Genomic DNA, 22,313 nt, shown 5'->3' with positions numbered 1-22,313 from the left:
ATATCTTGTGAAAATTTACCACAGGCCTCAAACAGAGACTCGGGGGGCTGAAGTCTCTGACATGAAGCGCTTCCTGCAGGGTATAAGCATTTGGAACACGGGTAAGGCCTATGGGCTAAAATCTCCAACCAGCAGCGGTTAGAAATTCAATGTTGTCCCCAAGCACTATAGATCTCCTGAGTGTTTTGAATTCCAGTAGGAAGGGAGTTCTGATAAAAGGCAGCTGAGTTTGGAAGGATTGTAGCCTCAGGATGGCTCCTCTCCCTTTTGACCCATGGTTGAGGAAATTCTGCCTCAGCAGCCCTGTCTCTCTCCCTTTCTGCATCCATCTCATAGTCCCTACTGGTGATCCCCCATCTCAAGTAGCAAATTCCAAAGACGTTGGAGAATGTTGGCCTTGTTGGTTGTCTCATATCAGAAATAATCTGAGTTGCTTGTGAATTGCAGGACTATTTAGATTTTGAGGTCAGAAGCGTAGAACTGGTACTTGTTTTTTGTTTTTTTGAGACGGAGTCTCACTCTGTCACCCAGGCTGGAGTGCAGTGGCGCAATATCTGCTCATTGCAAGCTCTGCCTCCCGGGTTCATGCCATTCTCCTGCCTCAGCCTCCCGAGTAGCTGGGACTACAGGCGCCCACCATCATGCCCGGCTAATTTTTGGTATTTTTAGTAGAGACGGGGTTTCACCGTGTTAGCCAGGATGGTCTCGATCTCCTGACCTCGTGATCCGCCTGCCTCGGCCTCCCAAAGTGCTGGGATTACAGGCGTGAGCCACCGCGCCTGGCCAGAACTGGTACTTTTAAAATGTCTTTTTATTTTTTAATTAATTTTTTTTAAAGAAATAGAGATGGGGTCTTGCTATGTCGTGCAGGCTGGTCTTGAACTTCTGGCCTCAAGCGATTCTCCTGCCTTGGCCTCCCAAAGTGCTGGGACTACAGGTGTGCACCACTGCACCCAGCCTTTAAAATGTCTTAAAAAGTGAAAAACTATATTTGAATATAAATAAAGAATTAAGAGCAACACTTGAGTATTGAGACTATATTATCCAATACAATTGATGAAACTATAGACCATACTCTCTAGACTTTCACACAAGCTTTTCAGTTTTAATTTCACATAATTTGAAAAGTGATGTACATGTGACTATAGAGCATTTGAAATGTAACTCATACAACTGAGGAACTGAATTTTTTATTTTATTTATTTTAAGTAACTTAAATTTAAATAGCCACTTGTGAGTAGTGGCTACCATCCTGGTCACCACACATCCCGAACATGGTGATAAGCCTGTATCAGGATAGTCTAGGTTATGTTGCAGCCACAGAGAACCCCAAAATCTTGGTGATTTATAAGAAAAAATGTTTATTTCTTGCTTGTGTTATGTCCCCATTTTGGGTTGGCTAGAGACCCAGATGGCTGCAGCAGCCACCATCTCATGTGTTGCTAGTCATTATGGAGAGGCTTGTACCAGCACATAAATGCTCTGGTCCCGAGGGTACATACATCACTTCTAGTCACAGCTCACTGACTAGGACTAGTCATATGGCCCCATCTAACCAGGAAGCCGAGAGTGAAGCCCTAACTCTGTGCAGAGATCCTTAGCAACAACTGCCACCAACATTAGCCCCCCCTTTCAAAATACAGAGAAGGAGTCCCAAGGGATAAAGAGAGTAGTGCTACTTGTGTTTTCTTGAAAAATGGAGAATTGGGTTTCTCACAACTCAATTATTTATTACCTCCTATGTACTCATTAGCACAGATTTATCAAAAACAGGTGAGGTGTGGAGCAAAAAGCAAATTTCAAACATTTTAACAAAAATAAAAAATCTTTACATAAATTTAGAGCTCACAACAGTCAGCATGTCTTATTAGTTGCAAGTAGGAAATATCTTTTAATAAGATATGCAATGCAAGGAACAATCAATGGATTATTTTTTATATGTTTGGGATGAAAATGAATGGAAGAAACTATATCTGTTATTTTTCCCAGTGCAGCATATAAATTGTACATTTTTCACTAGCAAGGAATAAAAAGTCATTTTCTTTAAAAATAATAAATTACTAGGGACATTTGTGGATTGTGATTGTCTTAAAAATGAAAACACTAAATATTTATTAACTGGACAATGGATTGTTTCTTTCCAGACTACATCAAAGAATCAGAGAATTATCTAGCCCTACATTTAACAGCATGTCTTAAACTCTTTCTAGACCATCCACAATATTGTTTGAACATCTGAAGACATGGGGGACTCGCCATCTGATATCTGATAACAGACTTCCTGTAAAGCAGGACTGGTAGTTTCCTGATAGCAAATTCTTCAATATGAAGATATGGATAAAGCATTTGGCTGCCAATAATGAATTGCACCAAAGTCACCAATTCAAACCATGCCCTGGTAAATAGTATCAGTGATGATGATGATGATGATGATAATGTCACGTGTTAAAAATGTCATATAGATTTTAGCATTTTGAGAACCTGATACTCTGTAACAGTGGTCCCTAACCTTTTTGGCACCAGGGACCACTTTCATGGAAGACAGTTTTTCCATGGACCAGGAGAGGGGGTGGTTTTGGGATTATTCAAGCACATTATACGTATTGTGCATTTTTTTTCTATTATTATTACATTGTAATAATAGATTTTATTATAATATAATAATTTTATTATTATTACATTGTAATAATAATAAAATAAGTATACAACTCATCATAATATAGAATCAGTGGAAGCCCTGAGCTTGTTTTCCTGCAACTAGACTGTCCTATCTAGGGGTGATGGGAAACAGTGACAGATCGTCAGGTGTTAGATTCTCATAAGGAGCGTGAAACCTAGATCCCTCACATGAGCAGTTCACAATAGAGTTTGTTCCTGAGAGAACCTAATGCCGCCGCTGATCTGACAGGAGGCAGAGCTTAGGCGGTAATGTAAGCAATGGGGATCAGCTGTAAATATAGATGAAGCTTTGCTCACTTGCCCACTGCTAACCTCCTTATGTGTGACCTGGTTCTTAACAGGCCACGTACTGGGGTTTGGGGACACCTGCTCTATAAGATATCCTTCTAGAATGATATCGTACTAAGCTGATGCTCAAGAGAAATTTTGAACTAAATGTGTAAATTCGGCTACCTATATAAACAAGAACTTCCTAAATCATTCTGTTCCATAGTAAAACACAACCACATAAGCCAGTTCTTCACATCTAGGCACCACAGTGTTTGTTTGTTTTTCATTTCCAAGATATAGCTGTGTCCTTTACAACTGGTAGCATGGAAAGAAAGAGAAGTCTGCAAAGATTGAACAAACAGCATGCACTGTGGTATCCTTTATTTAAAAATTGTGAGCTGACTACAGTTGTAGTGTTCTCATTTACCATTCTGATGGCATAATAAACCAAGAGAATATTAACACAATTCCAAGAAGGCATTAACCTATAACACACATATACGCCACACATGCACACACACAACATACACGCACACAAAGGTTATATTCTGAACACAAAAGTGATAGAAAAAAGCTTTGAATGCTCTAAATCAAATAAAAACCCTTTATTATAAGAAACTGTGGCAATACTGTGGCTATTATGAAAAATATTGTAACTATTTTAAAAGCAAAAGGAAAAATACTGGAAGTTTGAAACTAGCAGCAAAAAGCAGATAAAAATAGAATGGAAGATAACATAAGACTAATATCAAAATTCTAATGTTGATACTGTGTAGGATTGCACTGAAGTAATTTTAAATTTGTTCTTAAGGAACTCTTAAAAAGTCCCTTAAAAATATTAAATTGTTGCACCTTACAAACAGTGGAAAAGAAAAAAAAGTATTTGGAATGTTACACACACACACACAGAGGAAATGTATTAGGTCTATCAATTATGGTCTTTGTTTATGACCTTCAAAAAGTTTTATAAAGAAAAAATTTAAGTGCCAATGTAGTGAAAGAAAGTTAAAAATTCCTAAAGACGCAAGTCTGAGTGCATTTACCAGGTCTAAGAATATATTTAAAGGTTGGGGGCAAGGCATGATTGATGCACATTTAAGAAGAAAAATATGGAACCCATAAGGTAGGTCAAGTTCTTTGGAGAGTGTTGAGAATGAAGACATATTAAACTCTGGCTATCTTGGAGGAGATTCCAAAGTACATGGAGTTCTCCAGCTCTTTATCAGTTGAAATCTGTTTCATCGTGGCCAATAGATAATTAAGACTAACTTTTCAGCAAACTGATTTCTCCTATATTCAAACACAAAAATCTTTACCACACATTCAGAGCTGATATTCTATAACAGCACAAATAAGAATCCTGGTTTACAAAGGAAACCACATTAGCAAGGATTTTTTTTTTTTTCTCCATGGGTTTTAACCAAATGTCTGAAGCTGCTAGATATCTGCAAAGAGGGGATAAGTTTAGATTTCCTACTGATTTTGGAAGAAAAATATTTTCCTAAGGAAGCCGGAGTCATCCATGAGCAGGGACCTGTCTTCAGAATCGAAGAAGCATAATGTCCTTAATGCTTAAACTCATGACAAGTTGAGATTCAGCAAAACTGGCAGGTGGAAGGGGAAAGAGAAATGGAGAGTTTGAACATCTGCAGTGTACTTTGGAATAAAGTGGCTCAACTGCTTTCAGAAATGAATTGCTGGAGTACTGGGAGAAAACCCAGTTCTCTAGAGTCGGGGGTGGGGAGAGAGAGGCCTCCCATCTCCAGGGACCCTCTGGGCTGAGCTGTGGCCCAGAACCCTTGTTTTGGCCTTATTTTTCATGAGCGCATTCAAGTGGAGAATTTATGACTTTGCCCAGATAAATATTTGGTTTGGTTACTTTCTCTCTAAAATCAATTGGTCAGCCAAGTTACTGGTGATTTCCCTAAATGAAATCTAGCTGCACTAGTATCTTAAGGTGCCAGCTAATGTAGATTAATGCCCATCAATAACGCTGCTAGGTATCAACTGCTGTTTCTGAAGAATCAACCCACAAATGACCTAACTAGATAATCTATCACACTAGGTGCTTTTACTATCTTGAGTTTTTTTGGTTTTTTTTTTTTGAGTTTTAGAGAAATAGTCCTTTTAATATGACTTAGAAACTGCTTTTCTCTGGCTTTGTTTCACTCTTCTTCCTCTTCCCCTTCCCCTTCGCCTTCCTCCATCGTTTCCACAATGAGCTCTGCTGTGCAGGTGGCTTCTCCAAGACTGTTGACAGCCTTGCAGGTGTACTTGGCATCGTCATCCCCGCAAACATCACTAATAATTAAAGAGCAGTTCCCGTCCTCATCGTAGTCTATCTGGAAGTGGCGGGACTCCCTGATTGACTGGTCATCTTTGAACCAGACAACCTCAGGGTCCGGGTATCCTGCATCACAGGGAGAGAACACAAGTTGCAGGAACTGTTATTCAAAATTTCTTATCAACTCATGCAAGCAACTCGTAAGCTACCACTATTGATTAAGGTGGTTAAGGAGAAAATTTTGATGTTGGCCTTTATCAACTGTTTTGATATCTACCTTAGAATATGGACATGTCTTGTAAATACCAATATCTGGAACCCCAGATAGAATATTTTAAAGTTGTTCCATTTCCCACACATGTTGGACTAGCACCACATCCCACCTATTAAAAAACTTAATTTTTTTTTTTTTTTAAAGTGATGAGTCTCACTCTGTTGCCTAGGCTGGAGTGTAGTGGCATGATCATAGCTTACTGTTGCTCAAATTCCTGGGCTCAAACAATCCTCCCTTCTCAGCCTCCTGAGTAGCGAGACTATAGGCATGAGCGACCGTGCTCAGTTAAACATCCCACCTTTCACTTTTTGGGGGGTAGGGGGGCAGGGTCTCGTTCTATCACCTAGGCTGGAGTGCAGTGGCATGAACATGGCTCACTGCAGCCTCAACTCCTGGGCTCAAGCGATCCTCCTCCCTCAGCCTCCCAAGTAGCTGGAGCTATAGGTACATGCCACCATGCCCGGCTAATTTTTTAAAAAGTTTTTTTTTGTAAAGACAGGGTCTTCCTTTGTTGCCCAGGCTGGTCTCAAACTCCTGGGCTCAAGTGTTCCTCTGACCTTGACCTCCCAAAGTGCTGGGATTACAGGTGTGAACCACCACACCCACCCATCTTTAAACAGACATAGAGTACTACCTGAGGCTAGGCATGGTGGCTCACACCTGTAATGCCAGCACTTTGGGAGGCCGAGGTGGGCAGGAGTTCAAGACCAGCTTGGCCAACATGGCAAAAAATGAAAATAAAAAATAGAGTACTGCCTGAAATACTGCTCCAACTCCAACTCTACACCCAGATCTGAATACCTTCTTAGATTGAAAATACAATTTTCTTTTTCTTTTTTTTTTTGAGACAGAGTCTCACTCTGTCACCCAGGCTGGAGTGCAGTAGCGTGATCTTGGCTCACTGTAACCTCCACCTCCTTGGTTCAAGTGATTCTTGTGCCTCAGCCTTCTGAGTAGCTGGGATTACAGGTGTGTGCCATGACACCTGTCTAATTTTTGTATTTTTAGTAGAGACAGGGTTTCAGCATGTTGACCAGGCTGGTCTGTATCTCCTGACCTCAGGTAATCTGCCTGCCTTGGCCTCCCAAAGTGCTGGGATTACAGGTGTGAGCTACCTGTGCTCAGCCGAAAATACAATTTTCTATCTTTTTTTTTTTTTTTTTTTTTGAGACAGAGTCTCACTGTGTTGCCTAGGCAGGAGTGCAGCAGCATGATCTTGGGTCACTGCAACCTCCAATGTCCAGGCTCAAGTGATCCTCCCACCTCAGCCTACTGCGTAGCTCAGACTACAGGTACACACCACCACACCCAGCTAATTTTCATATTTTTTGTAGAGATAGATAGGGTTTCATCATGTTGCCCAGGCTGGTCTTGATCTCCTGGACTCAAGTGATCTGCCTGCCTTGGCCTTCCAAAGTGTTGGGATTACAGGCGTGAGCCACTATGCCCAGCCTAAATTTTCAATTTTGTATAATAGTTTAAGTTAAATAATTTAAATGAAAAATAAGAGTCAAAACAAAATGGGAACAAGGGATCTTTTTGGAGTGATGAAAATGTTCTAAAATTGGATTGTGGTATAAATTCATTAAAAATAATTGAATTGTGCATTTAAAATAGGTGAATTTTATAGTATATAAATTATAACTCAATAAAGCTAATAACAGGTATATAAAACAATTTAAAAGAGCTGATAATATTGCTAAGAAGAAGAAAGCAATATTTGTCTTAGTCTGATCCAAAGCAGGTAATTTGCCTATGGACAATTGGAAATGAACCTCACCAATGAGCCTTTAGGCATTAGTCATATCTCTGCAAAGTTCAGCATTAAAAAATAAAATACACATGCATATAAAATATATATTATATATGTTTAATGTGTATGTGTACATATATATGTACAGAAGCATTACCAACATTATGCATTTTGTTTGCAGGTACATGGTATATACACGTACCCCGCTTTCAAAGTCATATATATACATACCTTTAAAACTATACAATATATTCCACCTGACTTTCTCTTAAATGTTGGAGAAGTATTTTTACAGGAAAAAAATTGTAGCCCTGATACGGTTTGGATATTTGTGCCCCCTGAATCTCATGTTGAAATGTGATCCCCAGTGTTGGAGGTGGGGCCTGGTGGGAGGTGTTTGGGTCATGGAGGCGGATCCCTCATGAATGTCTTGGTGCCCTCCCCGAGGTAATGGGTGAGTTCTTGCTCTGTCAGTTCATGCAGATCTGGTTGTTAAAACGTGGCACGTCCTTCTCTCTCGCTCTCTCACTTGCCATGTGACATGCCTGCTTCTGCTATGATTAAAAGCATCCTGAGGCCTCACTGGATGCAGATGCTGGCCCCAAGCCAAAGAAGCTTCTTTTCTTTATAAATTTTCCAGCCTCAGGTATTCCTTTATAGCAATGCAAACAGGCTAATATGAGCCCTAACCAGAATAAAAATTATACATAAGAAATCAAGAATTCTAATGTTTTCAATGTTGTTTTTTCAAAATAATTTTAGAAATTGTTTTTTCGAAGTAATTAGGAACACCCAGACCATGAGGAAAATTGGGTCAGGAAGAGCTGGTCATAAAGTACCCTGTACTCCCATGCCCTGCACTCTCAGTGCAAAAGTTTCAATTTTGTTTTTATCAAAACAGCATCCATATGCTTTAATTTCTCATCAGAGCTCCAGGCAAAAGTTACATAAATATCAATGAAACAATTCCAAAGAGAAAATTAAGTACAAAACAATCCCAAAGAGAAAATTAAGTACAAAATGATAATCATTATGTTATTTTAAAACATTCAAAAAGGAAAAGAAACTTCAGAAGACCCAAAGGCAATGGTAATGGTGAGAATTGCAAGCAGTGGCTCCAGAGCCTTCAGCAGAATCCCCAGTCCGAGAATTTTCATATTATCAAAGGCAGCACATCCACTTTCTTTTAATTGAGTGAGGAAAGGAAAATGACTATGGTAGGTGAAGCATTGATAAGGCACTTTGATAATATAAAGATGCAGAAGAAAAACTACTTTTTCCATTCCTAACTTTCAGTTATTTTACTCAAAAGGCATTGTCTAGTCACATTGCTGGAGAATCAAAGAAAGTGGCAGGCACAGTTTGTTCTGACTGCTGTACTGTACTATGCGGCCTTGGGAAAGCTGCCTAATAAACTTCTGTGCTTTATTTGGTCAGACCAAAATGGGCGATAACCCGCCACCCTGGTTGGCAGGTGAAAGTCACAGACTTGAAGCAAAGAGCCTGTCTTATCTTGTCCCTTCTCTTTCTAGACGGTTGCAATCTATATGAAAATGGAAACGCTTCGTGTCATCAACTTTGCTCATTTCTCAGGTGCTATGCCATGACCCCTTAAGGTCCCTTGAGCTCTGACCACTGACAGGTCTGTGGCTGCATTATTCCCAGGGGACAGATAAGCAGCCTGGGGAAGATGGCGCCGGCTGAGTGCTTTGTCCCGGGTGCCTGGCTCCCAACTGGCTTCGGTCTGAAGTCACAATGCATGCGCTCTCTCTGTACCTGCCAGTCCCACAACTTTTCCCTTTGCTCCGTGACATCTTTACAAGATCTAAAATGTTCCCCCTTCTCACATATGTCCCCTCACAGAATCCCCAGAGCCACTCCATGACTTAGCTATCATCTTACAGCAGAGGGACTGTAACTCAGGGGAGTTGGACCACCGTCCAAGGTCACACAGCCTGTGGATGAGTAGCAGAGCCTGCCGACTCCACATCCTATGCCTTTGTGCCAGCCTTCCTTTGAGGGCCTCGTATGGGCAAGTCACATGCTTTTCAGCAGTTTGCAAAGCTCATTTCACTAAGCATGTTCCAAAGCCAGGTAAGTCCATGCAAGGCCATTTCTAAACTTAGGTCTAGTGGCTGGTGTAAGTAGGTGAAATTTCAAATGTGCCCCCTGGAGAAGTGACTGAAGGACACACCTTCAGGAGGTGGGAGTGCAGGGCATCGCCCTTTATGAGCAGCTCCTGCTGACCCAGTTTCCCCCAAAGCTTGGTGGTTCCTCATTGTCCCCAGCTGCACAGAACTGACATCTTGCCCAGGGTGCATGGTAGGGACCCTACCATCCAGCCACACCCTATTCATGGTGAAGAGAAGCACAGCTACAACTTACCTTCAATCTTGCAGTCAAATCTAGCAGCACTTCCCTCCACGACTTCTAAATCACGAATGGTCTTAGAGAAATAGGGTTTTACATGAGGCTTTTCCTCAGCAACAGCCTCAAGGAAAGCTTGGGACACATCTTCTAGAAGACAGAGAAGAAGACCAGGTCATTTCTTCATTCCTTCTTCTCGCCTCGCCTCTAGCTTAAAGAAACTAACTTTTAAAAAAGTTGCTATGATTTAGCAAAGAAGGCAGCTTTGAGAACTGAATCATAAGCACGCCCTTCTCCTGGGGACAGGTTGGCCTGCTGCCAAATGGTTTTTGGCAGAAGAAGGAACTGTGTCCAAGCTGAGGAATTGATCAGACTCCCCCTTCCCCTTATGCTGACATGTTGAAAGAGGAAATCATCTTTAAAAAGGATTTCTGGCTGCATTTCATGCTGCTTTAGGATTCAGCTGAGGGTGTCTAAGCAGGGCAGGACCTCACCAGCCTTCCTAGTCTTGATATCCCTCTGCCTTCCTTCTGCAGCAGATGTTCCACCTGCTTTTTACAAGGGAGGAGTCAGGTCCTAGCCGCATCTTCAGCTTCCAGTGGCTCTTTCTCCATGCTCACACTGCCTTCATGCTGTGTGACTGTGGACCAGGATGTGGGATTGGTTCAGGGAAAAGTTGTAACTTGGAGGGACACCTATATCTCCTCCCTCCCCTTCAGGCTATGTCTGGGTCATCTGAGGAGGGGCAGGAGTGGCTCAGGAGGGACCAGGCCTGTGTGCTGCAGTCTCTATCCCTGGTTGCGAGGAAACTTCAGAGCAGGCAGTTGCTGGCCTCACCAATAACCCTACCTTTGCTCACCAAAGGGATCTAAACTCAGATTCTCACCTGTGGACACAAAAAGCACCCGGCAGGGAGGGACAGAGGGTGTCTCTGGCCACATGAATAAGGGCCTGGCCCTGCATGCACCTGAAGCAGGAAAAGGCTGGGGCTTTCACTGAGGAGATGGACGGGACAGCATCTAAGACAGTGAGCAAGTAACTGACCCTATTAGTCTCCAGGAGGAGACCTGCCAGTCCCAGTCTGCCCAGTTCAAATGACACGATTCAGCATCACGAACAATGCCAAAGAATGTGGACCATAAGAGTTAATTTTTATTTAAAACAAAACCACAAAGATGATACAAAATAGAATATTTTATAAATCTTACACAACTACATGTAATTTTAATGTTATTTTTGCCTATTAATATAGCATATCACTTTTGCCATAAGAACAAAGGAAGATTTTAATAAAGTCTTTGTTAATTTTAACACAAAATATATGAAAAAGCATAGCTGAGGTCATCTAGTTCTATTAGACAAATAACTTTCCCTCTGAAAATGGTTAAGCTTAAGGTTAAACGATTAAGAATAATTATTAGACTTAGTAATTTTCAGGGAAACCCAAAATTACTTCTGAATTTATCTTTGCAGGGCATATTAAAAAAAAAAAAAAGAACAAAACCAACCAAAACCTCAAAATGCCCCTTTGTTCCCCAACCCTTTCTTTCTCACCAGCTGGCTGGAGAAACTTCTCCTTACCTTCAGATTCTAGTTTTTCTGCATTGAGCGGGCTGGTTGGTGACCCTGTTGAGGATTTCCTGCCACTGAGCCCTGAGATCATTGCCATAGAGGACAGTCTTCCAATGGCTCTCACAGCATTGCCCGTTTTCTGGAAAATAGACACGAGGGTTGGACTCAGGCGTTGTCCCTGGTTCCAGCTGGGTAGTGCGAGGGGCTGCGGGGAGTAGAGCCCAGGCCTGGAGGAGCAGCTGTTCCCCGGAACAAGGACCTCCTGAGAGCCGAGGTTCTGCCAGAGGAGCGAACCCAACCTTGCTCTGCTCAGCACTGTCAGTGTGTCAGAAGATGTTCAGAGAATGGAATGGGGCCTGGAACTGATGTGTGCGTTAATGTGACTAAACAAGGTCAACATGAGACAAAAACCCTTTTCATACAGTGCTTCAACTCCCATAAAAGGGATAGTTTATATAAAGCAACTGCAGGCTGAGACAGCTCCAAAGACTTATTGCTGACTGGGCCTAGCGGGGCTATTTCTCGTAAAACAATGCCAGTGATGTGATTATAATTGGCCAAGAGAATAGTTACTACAGATCCCACAAGTCCTGATGCAAAAATAATCATAATAATAATAACACAGCATCCTGTTGACCTTGGGCAAGTCACTTAACCACTCTGAGCTTCAGTTTCCTTCTCTAGAAGGAGGGGGCTGGACAAGATGATCTCCAAGGTCCCATTTAGCTCTGTTTATAATTCAGAGACTTAAAAGATTTTGAGAAACACTCTGGCTGGCCCCAGCACAAGTCTGTGATGCAGTGAAGCTCTGGAGGGGAGCTCTTCCCTGGTGTGCATTCAGGCACCAAAAGGAAGCATCGAAGAAATAAAAGGCAACGGCACTTTGCTTCTCAGTGACTAGACTTGGGAGAGGAAAGAATTTCTGCTGAAAAGGATCAGAACTTGAGATCCTTTTCGAAAATTTACATTTACATTGCGAAAATTCTACCAAGCATGGGATCCCTAATAATGTACAATTGTGTCTTATTGTTTCTTATCTTTCAATAAGTTTTTCACCTTTTTTCTAAGGTTAACAGGAATGACTAAGATAAGAAAACTAAGGCACAACCAAGTCTTTCCACCCCTGCACCCAAAGCATCTTTTTTAGGCATCTAAAAGCTGTGCATCCAGACAACAGATGTCACCGCAGACTGGCGACTTGTCCCCCCGAGAGAGGAAGGAAACAGCCTCTTCATAGGCAAATGGCTTGTACTCATTGCACCTCAAACTCTGCCGGCAAAGCCATTTTCCTCCTCAGTTCACTTCACATGCTCAAGTACTTCAGTAAAGCCTCACAATTTAGGACTAGTTGGAAAGCCAGTAAGCTTCAGTAAAAAGACTGATCATTTTGAAAGTAAATAACTTCTGGGTGCTAAGGAAACATACAGAAAATTGTGTGCGTGTGTTTATGGTTAAAGAGGAGACCTACTGTGGTGAGCGGGATGACCTTACTGTCGTGCCTCCTGCCGTCCTTGCTACAGACTGCTCTCATGCACTTTGGACAGACATTCCACCTTACTCTGTCCCCTGGCCATCCCTTCTCACACACATCACTCTGTATGGTGTGGGTATGTTTCTGGCCTCTGCCACCAGAGTGAGGCTGGGTCGCTGAACAGAATCCACGCAGTCCCAGGTGGAGGTGATGAGGAGGGGAAGATGGTGAGAGATGAAAACTGAACAACTTAACTGTGCGCAGAACCACCGTGTGGCCCTGCGGAGAATGCCTCTGCAGGCTCAGGCCACGTGGCAACCTTTCTTGCTTTTCTGGGAGATGTTACTGGTTCAACCTGTTTGTTGTGCTAGCCAGAGTGTAGAGAGACCCAGCTCTTCCCATGGGAGGTTACCCTGCCCTCAGGAACAGGTAAGAGGTGGTACCAGCCATGGCAGCCCTCCCTATGTAGTCAGTGTCAGACCAGCCTGCTTCCTAATCAACCCGATTCTCAGACTCAGCCCTTCTCTGCTGTCCATTCCCTTTATCCAGCACAGATTGGTTTGTCCTGGGCTAGGAGCCTCTAAACCCAGAGGGTTCATTTCCAGCAAGGGACAGGTTAGTTCTCTAACCCTAATTGCTGGGAGACCTTGTGCAAGTCAGTTCCCCTCTCTGGGCCTCAGTAGCCTGGGAACAGAAGATTCTAATCTTCCTGCAGTTCCAGACCTCTACAGAAAGACTCTGGTTTATATCCATAAACGTGTAGCAAGGAACACCTGCCTTGAGCCCATGGGCTCCCCAATTCCAGACATCAGGATTGGGACTGATCAGGACTGTCTTCACCTGTGTGGTGTGGCGAGACAATGTCTTTTTTCTTCCAGATTTTATTTCATAACAAAATGACTAAAATGAAGCTATCAGAATGAGGAAACAAAAGAGTTATGGTATTTCAGAGGAAGTAGTAAATATATTAACAAATAAATATGTCTCACATAGGGAGAACTTTTCTAAAAGATAGAGATATCCAGCATATAATTTCTAAAACACAGAAAAATATTTGGAAATTGATTTGTGAAAAAAATTGCTGAGGAAGTTATTTGTCAAAACTAGAAATGAATATATCAATATGTTCTAGTCTTCCAGTTTTATGCCTTTGAGCTGACAATTGGTTGTTGCTTTACTGACCAAAGACCTTTGGAAATTTTTGGAACATCAAGATAGCCAAGTTTTAATTTTGTAATTTCTCCCTTTTTCTTGCTTGAGGGCAATTGCCCAGGCTGGGTTCCTGTGTCGCTGGTGAGCAGTATCTGCACCAGCCTCCTTCATGCAGCACAAATTCCCTGCCCCTTGGAGAGCTTGTGGGGCCAGCCATCCTGGCTTGCCCAGGCAGGCTTGTGGAGTTTCCCAGGATTAGGGTCTTTTGGCACCAATACTAAGACATTCCCTGGCAAACATACAGCAAGCTGGTTACCCATCAAAGCCCCCCATATATACCAATAGCCCCAAGACTACAGTTTCCCCTGAGCAGTGCATACCATCCAAATAGGATGGCCAAGAATACTCCATGCTATACTGAGTCCAGTGTTTTCTCCCCTAATGCCCTTGGTCCATACTGCTGGGGTCTTTATGGTTCCCAGAAAATAAAGATGGCTACCTACGGGCCTCTGATGTCTAGTCTTTTGCTTCCAGTGTACATGCAGAAACCCTGTTAATCTGCTCAACCTACCTGCTGCCCCCGTTGCTACACCTTTCCAACATATCTTTGTAAAATTCTTTTAATATAAATTTAAAATATACCTTCTTTCGGAATAACTTCATTCTAAGATGAGTAATACGATTAGTCATCTATACCCAGCCTAGCTTTGCTTGTAGGGATTTGTTCCCATGTCACTTCATTCCTTCTAGGGCTTTTTATGAAAACCACACCAGAATAACAAGAAGGTGCCTTCTCTGGCACAGCTGCAGAGAGTTCTGGGCCACCTGAGCCTGCTCTTCCCCTCTCCCTCTGCCCCCGCCCACAGCCCACTCCTTCCCATTCCACCCCACTGCACAGAACCTTGGCTGCTGCAAGAGGGAACCCCCATATTCCAAGGGGAGCTAAGGCCCTGGTGATTGCAGTTAAAATGCAGAAAATGTTTTCCTGAGGGAGCAACGTAACATGAAATGGTTAGAGCTGTTACCAGGGAAGCTACTCTTCAGGGAAACTACTTGTTGAATGGGATTTTTGTGGACAACTTTTTGTGTGCAATTTTGTGGAAAAATCATTTCCAAATGTCGCCATCTATACTAAAATATAAAATTAAGGTTCATTCTCTGAATTCTACCCTTTTCGTCCCCTGCCCTTCCAGAAAACCCTATGGCTAATAATGCCGTAAACAAGAAGAAAAAAAATTGATTAAAATATCAGCATAGGCTGGGCACTCAGCACTTCGGGCAGCCAACACAGCAGCATCGCTTGAGGCCAGGAGTTCAAGACTAGTCTAGGCAACATAGTGAGACCCTGTTTCTACCAAAGGAGAAAAAATATTAGCTGGTCTGGTGGCATATGCCTGTAGTCCCAGCTACTCAGGAGGCCGAGACGAGAAGATTGCTTGAACCCACGAGGTCGAGACTGCAGTGAGCTATGATTGTACCATTGCCCTCCAGCCTGGGTGAGAGCACGAGACCCTGTCTCTTAAAAAAAAAAAAAAAATCAGCACCACTATGATTCCCTGACTGATTTAACTGAAAAATTCCCTTTGCTTCCTCTCCTGTTTCCTCATCTCTTCTCTGCTTCTAGCCCCTGGGTTTAGGCGTCCTCCTGGCTTTAGTTCATCTGCAGACGTTCCCAGGTGATAAGGCTGCCCCTTAACCTATAGCTTCAGCCAAGCAATATCCACTTAGACTCACTGCTCTGAGGACTGCCCCACCCTGACATCAGCTTCCCTATCCTTTCCAGAAATATTTCTTTGAGACCTGCTGGCCACAGGATTATTAATACAGCTGACTTTGATTTTGTAGATCCTCCCCCACTTTTTTAAAAAGAATATTTGCTACTCAGATCCTAGTGGCACCAAAAGGTAAGCAGCTACAGATGTTTCAACTCACCTTGCGATTGAGGGAGGCCTGGAGACCCACCTAAACCTTCCCATGAGGGGTGTAGCCAGGAACTGACTTCCATGGTGGAGGAGCACAGCTGATATGTGCTCGGGATGGTGGTCACTTAAACTCCACACTTGTGGCCCCCATTCACCTTTGCTCCCTCTTTCAACCTCTGAGTGACACTCTACTTTTTGAGGCAACTGATTTAGTCACCTGGTGTGGTAAATGACCAGTGTTCCAGTTGCCTCCAACACAGTGATTTCCCTTTTCTTTGCCACCCAGGCAAAGTCTCAATGCCCCTGGGTCCCTTGAATATCCAGCTAAAAGACTCTGCTCCTGTCCAGCCAAGCCCAGCCGCAATGGGTCCGGCTCCCACCTCTGTGCCTTCTCCTCCACCTGTGCAGTCCTCTTCTCTGTATTCTGACTGAGGTTCCACACCTAATTCAAACTCCTGCATCTGGGAGCATTTCCTCATAATCACATCCAACTCTGGTTGCGACCAGGTCCGTTCTATCCATACACACCCATGGCTATGGAGAACTATCCAGGTAGTTTATACATCTTGGTGCGTGTTACATCCTTTCATGTCTAGTTGCTTCAGTTCCCCATTGCACTACGTGGTTCCTGAGTATGGAAACCATGTCCTCTCAATCGCTTGAACCTGGGAAGCAGAGGCTGCAGTAAGCCGAGATTGTGCCACTGCACTCCAGCCTGGGTGATGGAGTGAGACTTTGTCTCAAGAAAAAAAAAAAAAAAAAAAAAGAAAGAAACCATGTCTTCTCCAGCAGCCTAAGAATTGTAATTCTAGGTCGGGAGCGGTGGCTCATGCCTGTAATCCCAACACTTTGGGAGGCCGAGGCGGGTGGATCACGAGGTCAGGAGATCGAGACCATCCTGGCTAACACGGTGAAACCCCGTCTCCACTAAAAATATTAGCTAAAAAAATTAGCGAAAATATTAGCTAAAAAAACCCCGTCTCCACTAAAAAAATTAGCCGGGCGTGGTGGTGGGTGCCTGTAATCCCAGCTACTCGGGAGGCTGAGGCAGGAGAATGGCGTGACTCCGGGAGGCGGAGCTTGCAGTGAGCCGAGATCGTGCCACTGTACTCCAGCCAGGGCAACAGAGCGAGACTCCATCTCAAAAAAAAAAAAAAAAAAAAAAAGAATTGTAATTCTAATTGTGGTAATAAAAATGATAAAATAGGTGATGATGGTGATAAACTGTGGTTTTGGATAATAATTTTATCCACCCATGCCTTTTATCAGAGGCAGTCTTGGGGTTAAGACTATGTGTTTTGCAGTCAAGCTCTGGGTTTGAATGCTGGCCCTTCTGCTCATTAGCTGTGTGATCCTGGATGGTTTTCCTAACCTTTTCTCTGCCTCAATTTTGTCTGTAAAGTGGGGATAATAATAGTACCTGCCTCCTAGGGTTAAAAGATTTAGTGCATAGATAGTTGCTTTAAATTGTCCCTGACAGATGGCCTACCTTAATACCTATTAGCGACTGGGATCGCTTCTGGACACTCACCATGTGCCAGGCATTGTACTACTGAAGGCCACATGAGGATGATCTCATGTAATTCTCATAATTATCACAACAATGCTGTGAAGTTGGTACCACTATTATCCCCGCTTTATAGATGAGAAAAATCCACAGCAAGGTTACGTCATTTGCTAAGGACACATGGCTATTAACATACAACCTTCCTAGATGGTGGGACCATGTCTCTGTCTTTAGATCATGTGCCCTCCTCCTTCATCATAAAGAAATGTGAGACCACCATACTACCATCCCATTCTCAGGGTTGACAAATGGACCTTAAAGTGATGTTGCTCATCCCAAGCCATGAAGACACAAAATGTCATTGGCTTAACCTGAGTAAGGGTTTACGGTCCCCTGGGGCAAAGGTGAGCAGGAATAGAGAGACAGCTAAGCTAAGAATCCATCCCATCTCCTCGAGAAAGGGACTCTGCACTCAGGACTAAGCACACCACTGTACCTTAATCAGCTGCCTAAATTGGTCCCAGACTACTTCAGAAATAAATTTAAAATTTCTTGGTGTGAGGCCAGGGCAAGCTGGGAATGAAAGTGGCTTGAACAACACAAATATGAGGGGCAACATCCCAGTCCAAAGTGACCCTCGCATTACCTGCCATTTCCTTCTTGCCATGTACTTCTTCATCCTGTCCTTGGAGAGTTTCTTGGCCTCCATGTTCTTGGTATCTTTCATTAGCCATGGATGCTGAAGGCACTGCGTGCAGTCCAGGCGGTTTCTGACAGAGGCAGAGATCAGGAGATTTTTGTGCAGGAGGAGACCTCAGAGACCACTGGTTAGTTCAGAAATGGGAGGCCACCTGTCCGTGGTCACGAGGGCAGAGCCCAGGGCCCCCTGCTCCCGGACCAGCCACCGTGATCAGGATCACTGTGCTCTTCACCTTTCTCCTCACTTGGTCTGGGTCACACTAACCAGAACCAGCATGGGTTGGTGTTATGAAAGCCCAAGCACCAAGGAAGTGACTGGGCTCCATGGCCTGCTCTTGGGATCGAGGAAGAGTAAGTGCTGCAGGACAGACGTTTCTGGGATCGGCTGGCACCCTATTCCAGGGTGGCGTCATTCTGCTGCTCCCATGAGGGCTGGGGCCCACGGAGCCTAATCCTCCTTCCTGCCACCCTATCTGGAGGAGGGGAGAGTTAAACCCTAGGATAAAATCTCCGACAATCACTGAACTTCCATGTTTAATGTCTTACGGTGTTGTTGAATATCAGGTTTTTCCTGTTACAACTCAAAGAAGTAGGTCCTGCCTATAACCTATGAATTATGACTGCTTTAGAACTGCACTGAAACTCACTTCATCTTTCTGAAAGCTCTGGGGATCTAGAAACATTTTAGAGCCATTGCCTTAACTGTAACAGGACTAAGAAAGCCTAAAGAACCAAACGCTAACATACATAGAAAAATGACTGTAAAGAAGTATAGCAAAATGTAGTGATCTTTAGATAAAGGGATTATAGATGATTTAAATTTTATTATATTCTTCAAATCCTCTATACTTTTCATGCATTACTTTTATAGGAGGAAGGAATTTTTTTTTAAAGTGCTGATAGGTGGTGATTTCTGGTAGAAGAGAGGCTGGGTATAAGAGTTTATGGGAATTTAGTGTCTTGATCTATTTGAATAAGATCAGTTCTTTGGTGAATCCATTTTATGAGCACAGAGGGATCCAGTACAGCCTGTTACTGACTTAATTCAAGGTCAGATGAGAAAATAAGATATATACACACACAATACCTTGTTTACCAAATCTTCAGTGAATAAAGCTTGGAGGACAAAAGCCATCCTTGTACCAGAGTTACTGAGGAGGTTTCCATCTCCTGAGGCACCTTGGGTGTGGGGGTCCCTCATATTGGAAGAGAATTTAGACTTCCCACAGTATCTCAGTTCTCCTTGGGTCATGCCCGTTTCTGATACAGACTGTGACAGCAAAAGGCTAAAAAGATCTCATTGTCAAGGAGTGTAGAATGTGGCCTCTAGGGGAGTTTGGCCCTGAACTGGCTAAAAAGGACTGAGAGTGGGGTGCATCACAGGAAAGCCTGACAGAGCCATCTGAGACACTCCAGTATTGCTCCTTCAGCAACTAACTGCACCTTCCTGCCCCGAACAGCCATTCTTCCTCGGGGGAGCCATCGGCAGCCTCGCAAGGCTGCAAAATCACCTGGGAGTGCAGAGCCTCCTGCCTGCCCTGGAGCCAGGCCCCTCCCCTTCTCTCTAGCACGTCACCCATGTCAACACCACCCTTCTTGGCAAGGCTACAACTGCTCCCTGGGATTGCCAAGTATAGCTCCAAGCTCCTCAGCACCCCTACAGTCAGACCCTGCCTCATCTAGTCACCTATTTGCAGAGTGGGTGAGCTGCCCAATAGGCCAGCTGTTCTCACCTGAGTCCCACTGCTCCCTTTCCCTGGGCAGCTCTCCCTACACATGCAGAGCCCAGGACAGTTCCTTCCAGGAGATTCTGTCTAGGCACACCCACTGCCCACCTTCAGCCAACCTCCCACTCTGGTCTCCTCTACAACTTCAAGCTCCAATCTTCTACTGAAACCCGGAGGGCTTGAGTGCCTGACCTTTCCCCACAGCCCACGCATGCTGACCTCCTACTGTTCACTTCCCTGTGTTCACAGCTGCAGCAGGCACAGGTGGGGAACCTCAACAGAGGAAGAGCTGGGAGAGGGCTAAGCCCAGTGGTCTGTGATCATAGCCTCCCTTTGGCCAGATGTTAGAAGGTACCTGGCTGTATTCAAGCAGGCAGTTATTAAATAACTGAGATATTAAAAAAAAAACTAAGCCAGAATAATAATAATAATCTGGGGATATGATCAGGACCCACAGAGAAGTTCTAAGATGCCCGTGTCCTCTGCTCTTGCTTGTTGAGAGGGTCTTTCCCCTGCAGCCCCTGAAGAGGGCTGTGGCTGGCCACAACTGTATCCAGAAAATAAGAAGGGCAGTCATTATTCATACAGAACAGCTGCCCCTCGCTCTGCAACGTGGTCAAGTGTCGCTTTTCAAGTCAGGTGTCTGAGCCTCTGAAGGTGAATCCCATGTCTAGCTCCAGGGGGCAGGGCCTAGGAAGTCGCCTCCCCGACCCACATGCACTCGGGTCTCTTACCATGCCCACCCTCCCTTCCTCAGGGAATGCTAGGAACGACCCAAGGCGGGGTGGCAAGGAGGGCGCCCCAACAGGCAAAGGAATCCCCCTTTGCTTCCCAACACTGGGCAGGGAGTAGGGAAGCAAAGACTGAAATCCCAACTCATTACTTCATATCTTTCTTCAGCAGATTGCTGATGAAATCCTTGGCATCATCGGAGATCTCATCGAATGCCTCGTCGTCGAAGTCCCAGGTGGCTGACGTAACGTTGGCCAAGGTTTCGTTATCGTTGTCTCCCATGAAGGGGGAAAGGCCACTGACTCTGGAGAGACAAGAGCAGGAGAGCAGGTGTGGTTAGGAGAGGGCGCGACGACCAGGTGAGTGCTAACTGAGGTCAAAGGCGAGGGCCGGCCAGCCTCCCCACCCCCAAACTCATGCTCTGTGGGCCTTGCACCTGCCTTTCTTCCACTTGTGGAAAGAAAAGGGGGTGTGGTTCACAGCCCTGTCTTTTCTTGGTCACCTGCCTCTTGGCACCACCTACCTGTGAGGCTGAGGTGCAGCGGGTTGGCTTTAGATTATGGGCTTCTGCAGGGTACGGGGCAGGGCTGATAAGTCCCTCTGTCCCGGTCTTCTATTATTTCCCAAAGCCCAGGCTAGAGCCTTCTCCAAGCCCCTTCCTCCCGTGCTCCTGCCTCCTCTCTGTGGACTGGGCACATGGTAGTGATCACTACTGCACCCTTCTGTCCCCTCCCTCCCACCTCTCTCCACACACCTTCAGCTCCAAGAAGAGGGCCCAGCAAATAGGAGAGGCTCAGCAAGTGAAGTGTGTGCCCAGTGGATAGGCAGACTTTGAATCAGCAGTGTAGGTTCAGGGAACTTGAGGCATTTACGCCAAACTAGAAAACTTCCCTATGAGGTGCCATGGCAGAGGACAGAGTGCAGCCTCTCCGCTTGCTGGATGGCCTTGGACAATTTCCTGATCTGTGTCAGTTTTCTCCTCTAAAATGGAGAAGCTGCCATTTAACTATAGGGTGGTGACTTCTTCATCCTCATCATCATGATGGCAGCAGACATTCATTGAACTTTTTCTATGCGCCAGGCACTGGGTCAAGTGCCTAAAACAAGTGAACTCACTTAATCTTAACACTGCCCTATGATGCAGGTAATTCTTATAACTTTGTGTTACAGATGAGGGAATTGAGGCACAGCCCAGGCTCAAGTAACCTGCCCAAAGATTCGCAGCCAGTGAGATTGGAACCCAGGTATCTGCCTCTAGAGCCTGTCCTCTTAAATGCTATACTATCCTAACATTTCTGTGAAGATGAAGTAAATTGCAGTGTTCAGCACTGGCACCAGGCCTGGTCCACAGTAAGGAGGCAGTCCATGCCTGGAGATCTCATGCAGTTCTGCTGGGTTTCCTCCACTGCCCCACCAAGCTGTGAGTGCAGGAATGACTTTGTGACCAGCAGCTTAAGCCAAATAAACTTTATAAGGTAAAGAATTTCAAAACAAAATAGATCACATTTGTGGCTTATTGACCTTACCTCTCACCTCTGTGCACCTCACCTTCATAGCAACAACTCACCCCACTGTTCATGCGGGCCTTGTGAGTCAGCCTCATGGGTGTTTGACCAGCACAGTTGCCCACAGTCCCACCCTTAGACAGGCCCTGTGCTTGGTTTAATGCTCTGTTGCTGTCATCTCAAGATTCTCAATAAGGTTTGAACAAGTGGCCCCACCTTTTATGTTGCAAATTATATAGCTGTTCCTGCCCTGATCTCAGCTGAGCCGCATGAGATGGGTCTAGGGGCCAGGTGTGATGGCTCATGCCTGTAATCCCAGCACTTTGGGAGGCCGAAGATGGATGGATCACCTGAGGTCAGGAGTTTGAGGCTAGCCTGGCCAACACGGTGAAGCCCTGT

At 44.4% G+C, this 22,313-nt stretch overlaps 1 protein-coding gene and 1 long non-coding RNA gene across 19 annotated transcripts in view; one reads left to right on the top strand and one right to left on the bottom strand.

Moving 5' to 3' along the window:
* LOC112132771 (uncharacterized) overlaps positions 1-22,313 on the top strand; it is a 96,861-nt gene that overhangs the window by 23,011 nt on the left and 51,537 nt on the right. For 3 of the 7 annotated variants that reach the window (XR_008523561.2, XR_008523560.2, XR_010139131.1), the window contains exons 3-4: positions 20,578-20,768; positions 21,580-21,653. This is a non-coding gene — a long non-coding RNA (uncharacterized LOC112132771). Of the gene's footprint in view, positions 1-2,210; positions 2,399-20,577; positions 20,769-21,579; positions 21,906-22,313 lie in introns of those variants that run through there. The other 4 variants (XR_008523558.2, XR_008523557.2, XR_002914497.3 and 1 more) reach the window with 4 other exon arrangements.
* Positions 3,314-22,313, bottom strand: part of MYLK (myosin light chain kinase) — a 280,320-nt gene continuing 261,320 nt past the window's right edge. For 10 of the 12 annotated variants that reach the window (XM_054551385.2, XM_024245412.3, XM_054551384.2 and 7 more), the window contains 5 exons: positions 20,561-20,713; positions 17,898-18,021; positions 11,209-11,338; positions 9,646-9,777; positions 3,314-5,359 (listed from right to left, as the gene is read on the bottom strand). In XM_054551385.2, the coding sequence (XP_054407360.2) occupies positions 5,115-5,359; positions 9,646-9,777; positions 11,209-11,338; positions 17,898-18,021; positions 20,561-20,713 (784 nt within the window). In that variant the 3' untranslated portion in view covers positions 3,314-5,114. The remainder of the gene's footprint in view (positions 5,360-9,645; positions 9,778-11,208; positions 11,339-17,897; positions 18,022-20,560; positions 20,714-22,313) is intronic. The other 2 variants (XM_024245409.3, XM_063721725.1) reach the window with 1 other exon arrangement.

Source organism: Pongo abelii, chromosome 2, assembly GCF_028885655.2.
Source record: "Pongo abelii isolate AG06213 chromosome 2, NHGRI_mPonAbe1-v2.0_pri, whole genome shotgun sequence".
Taxonomy (NCBI): domain Eukaryota; kingdom Metazoa; phylum Chordata; class Mammalia; order Primates; family Hominidae; genus Pongo; species Pongo abelii.
This window is presented reverse-complemented; position numbering and strand designations above follow the sequence as displayed.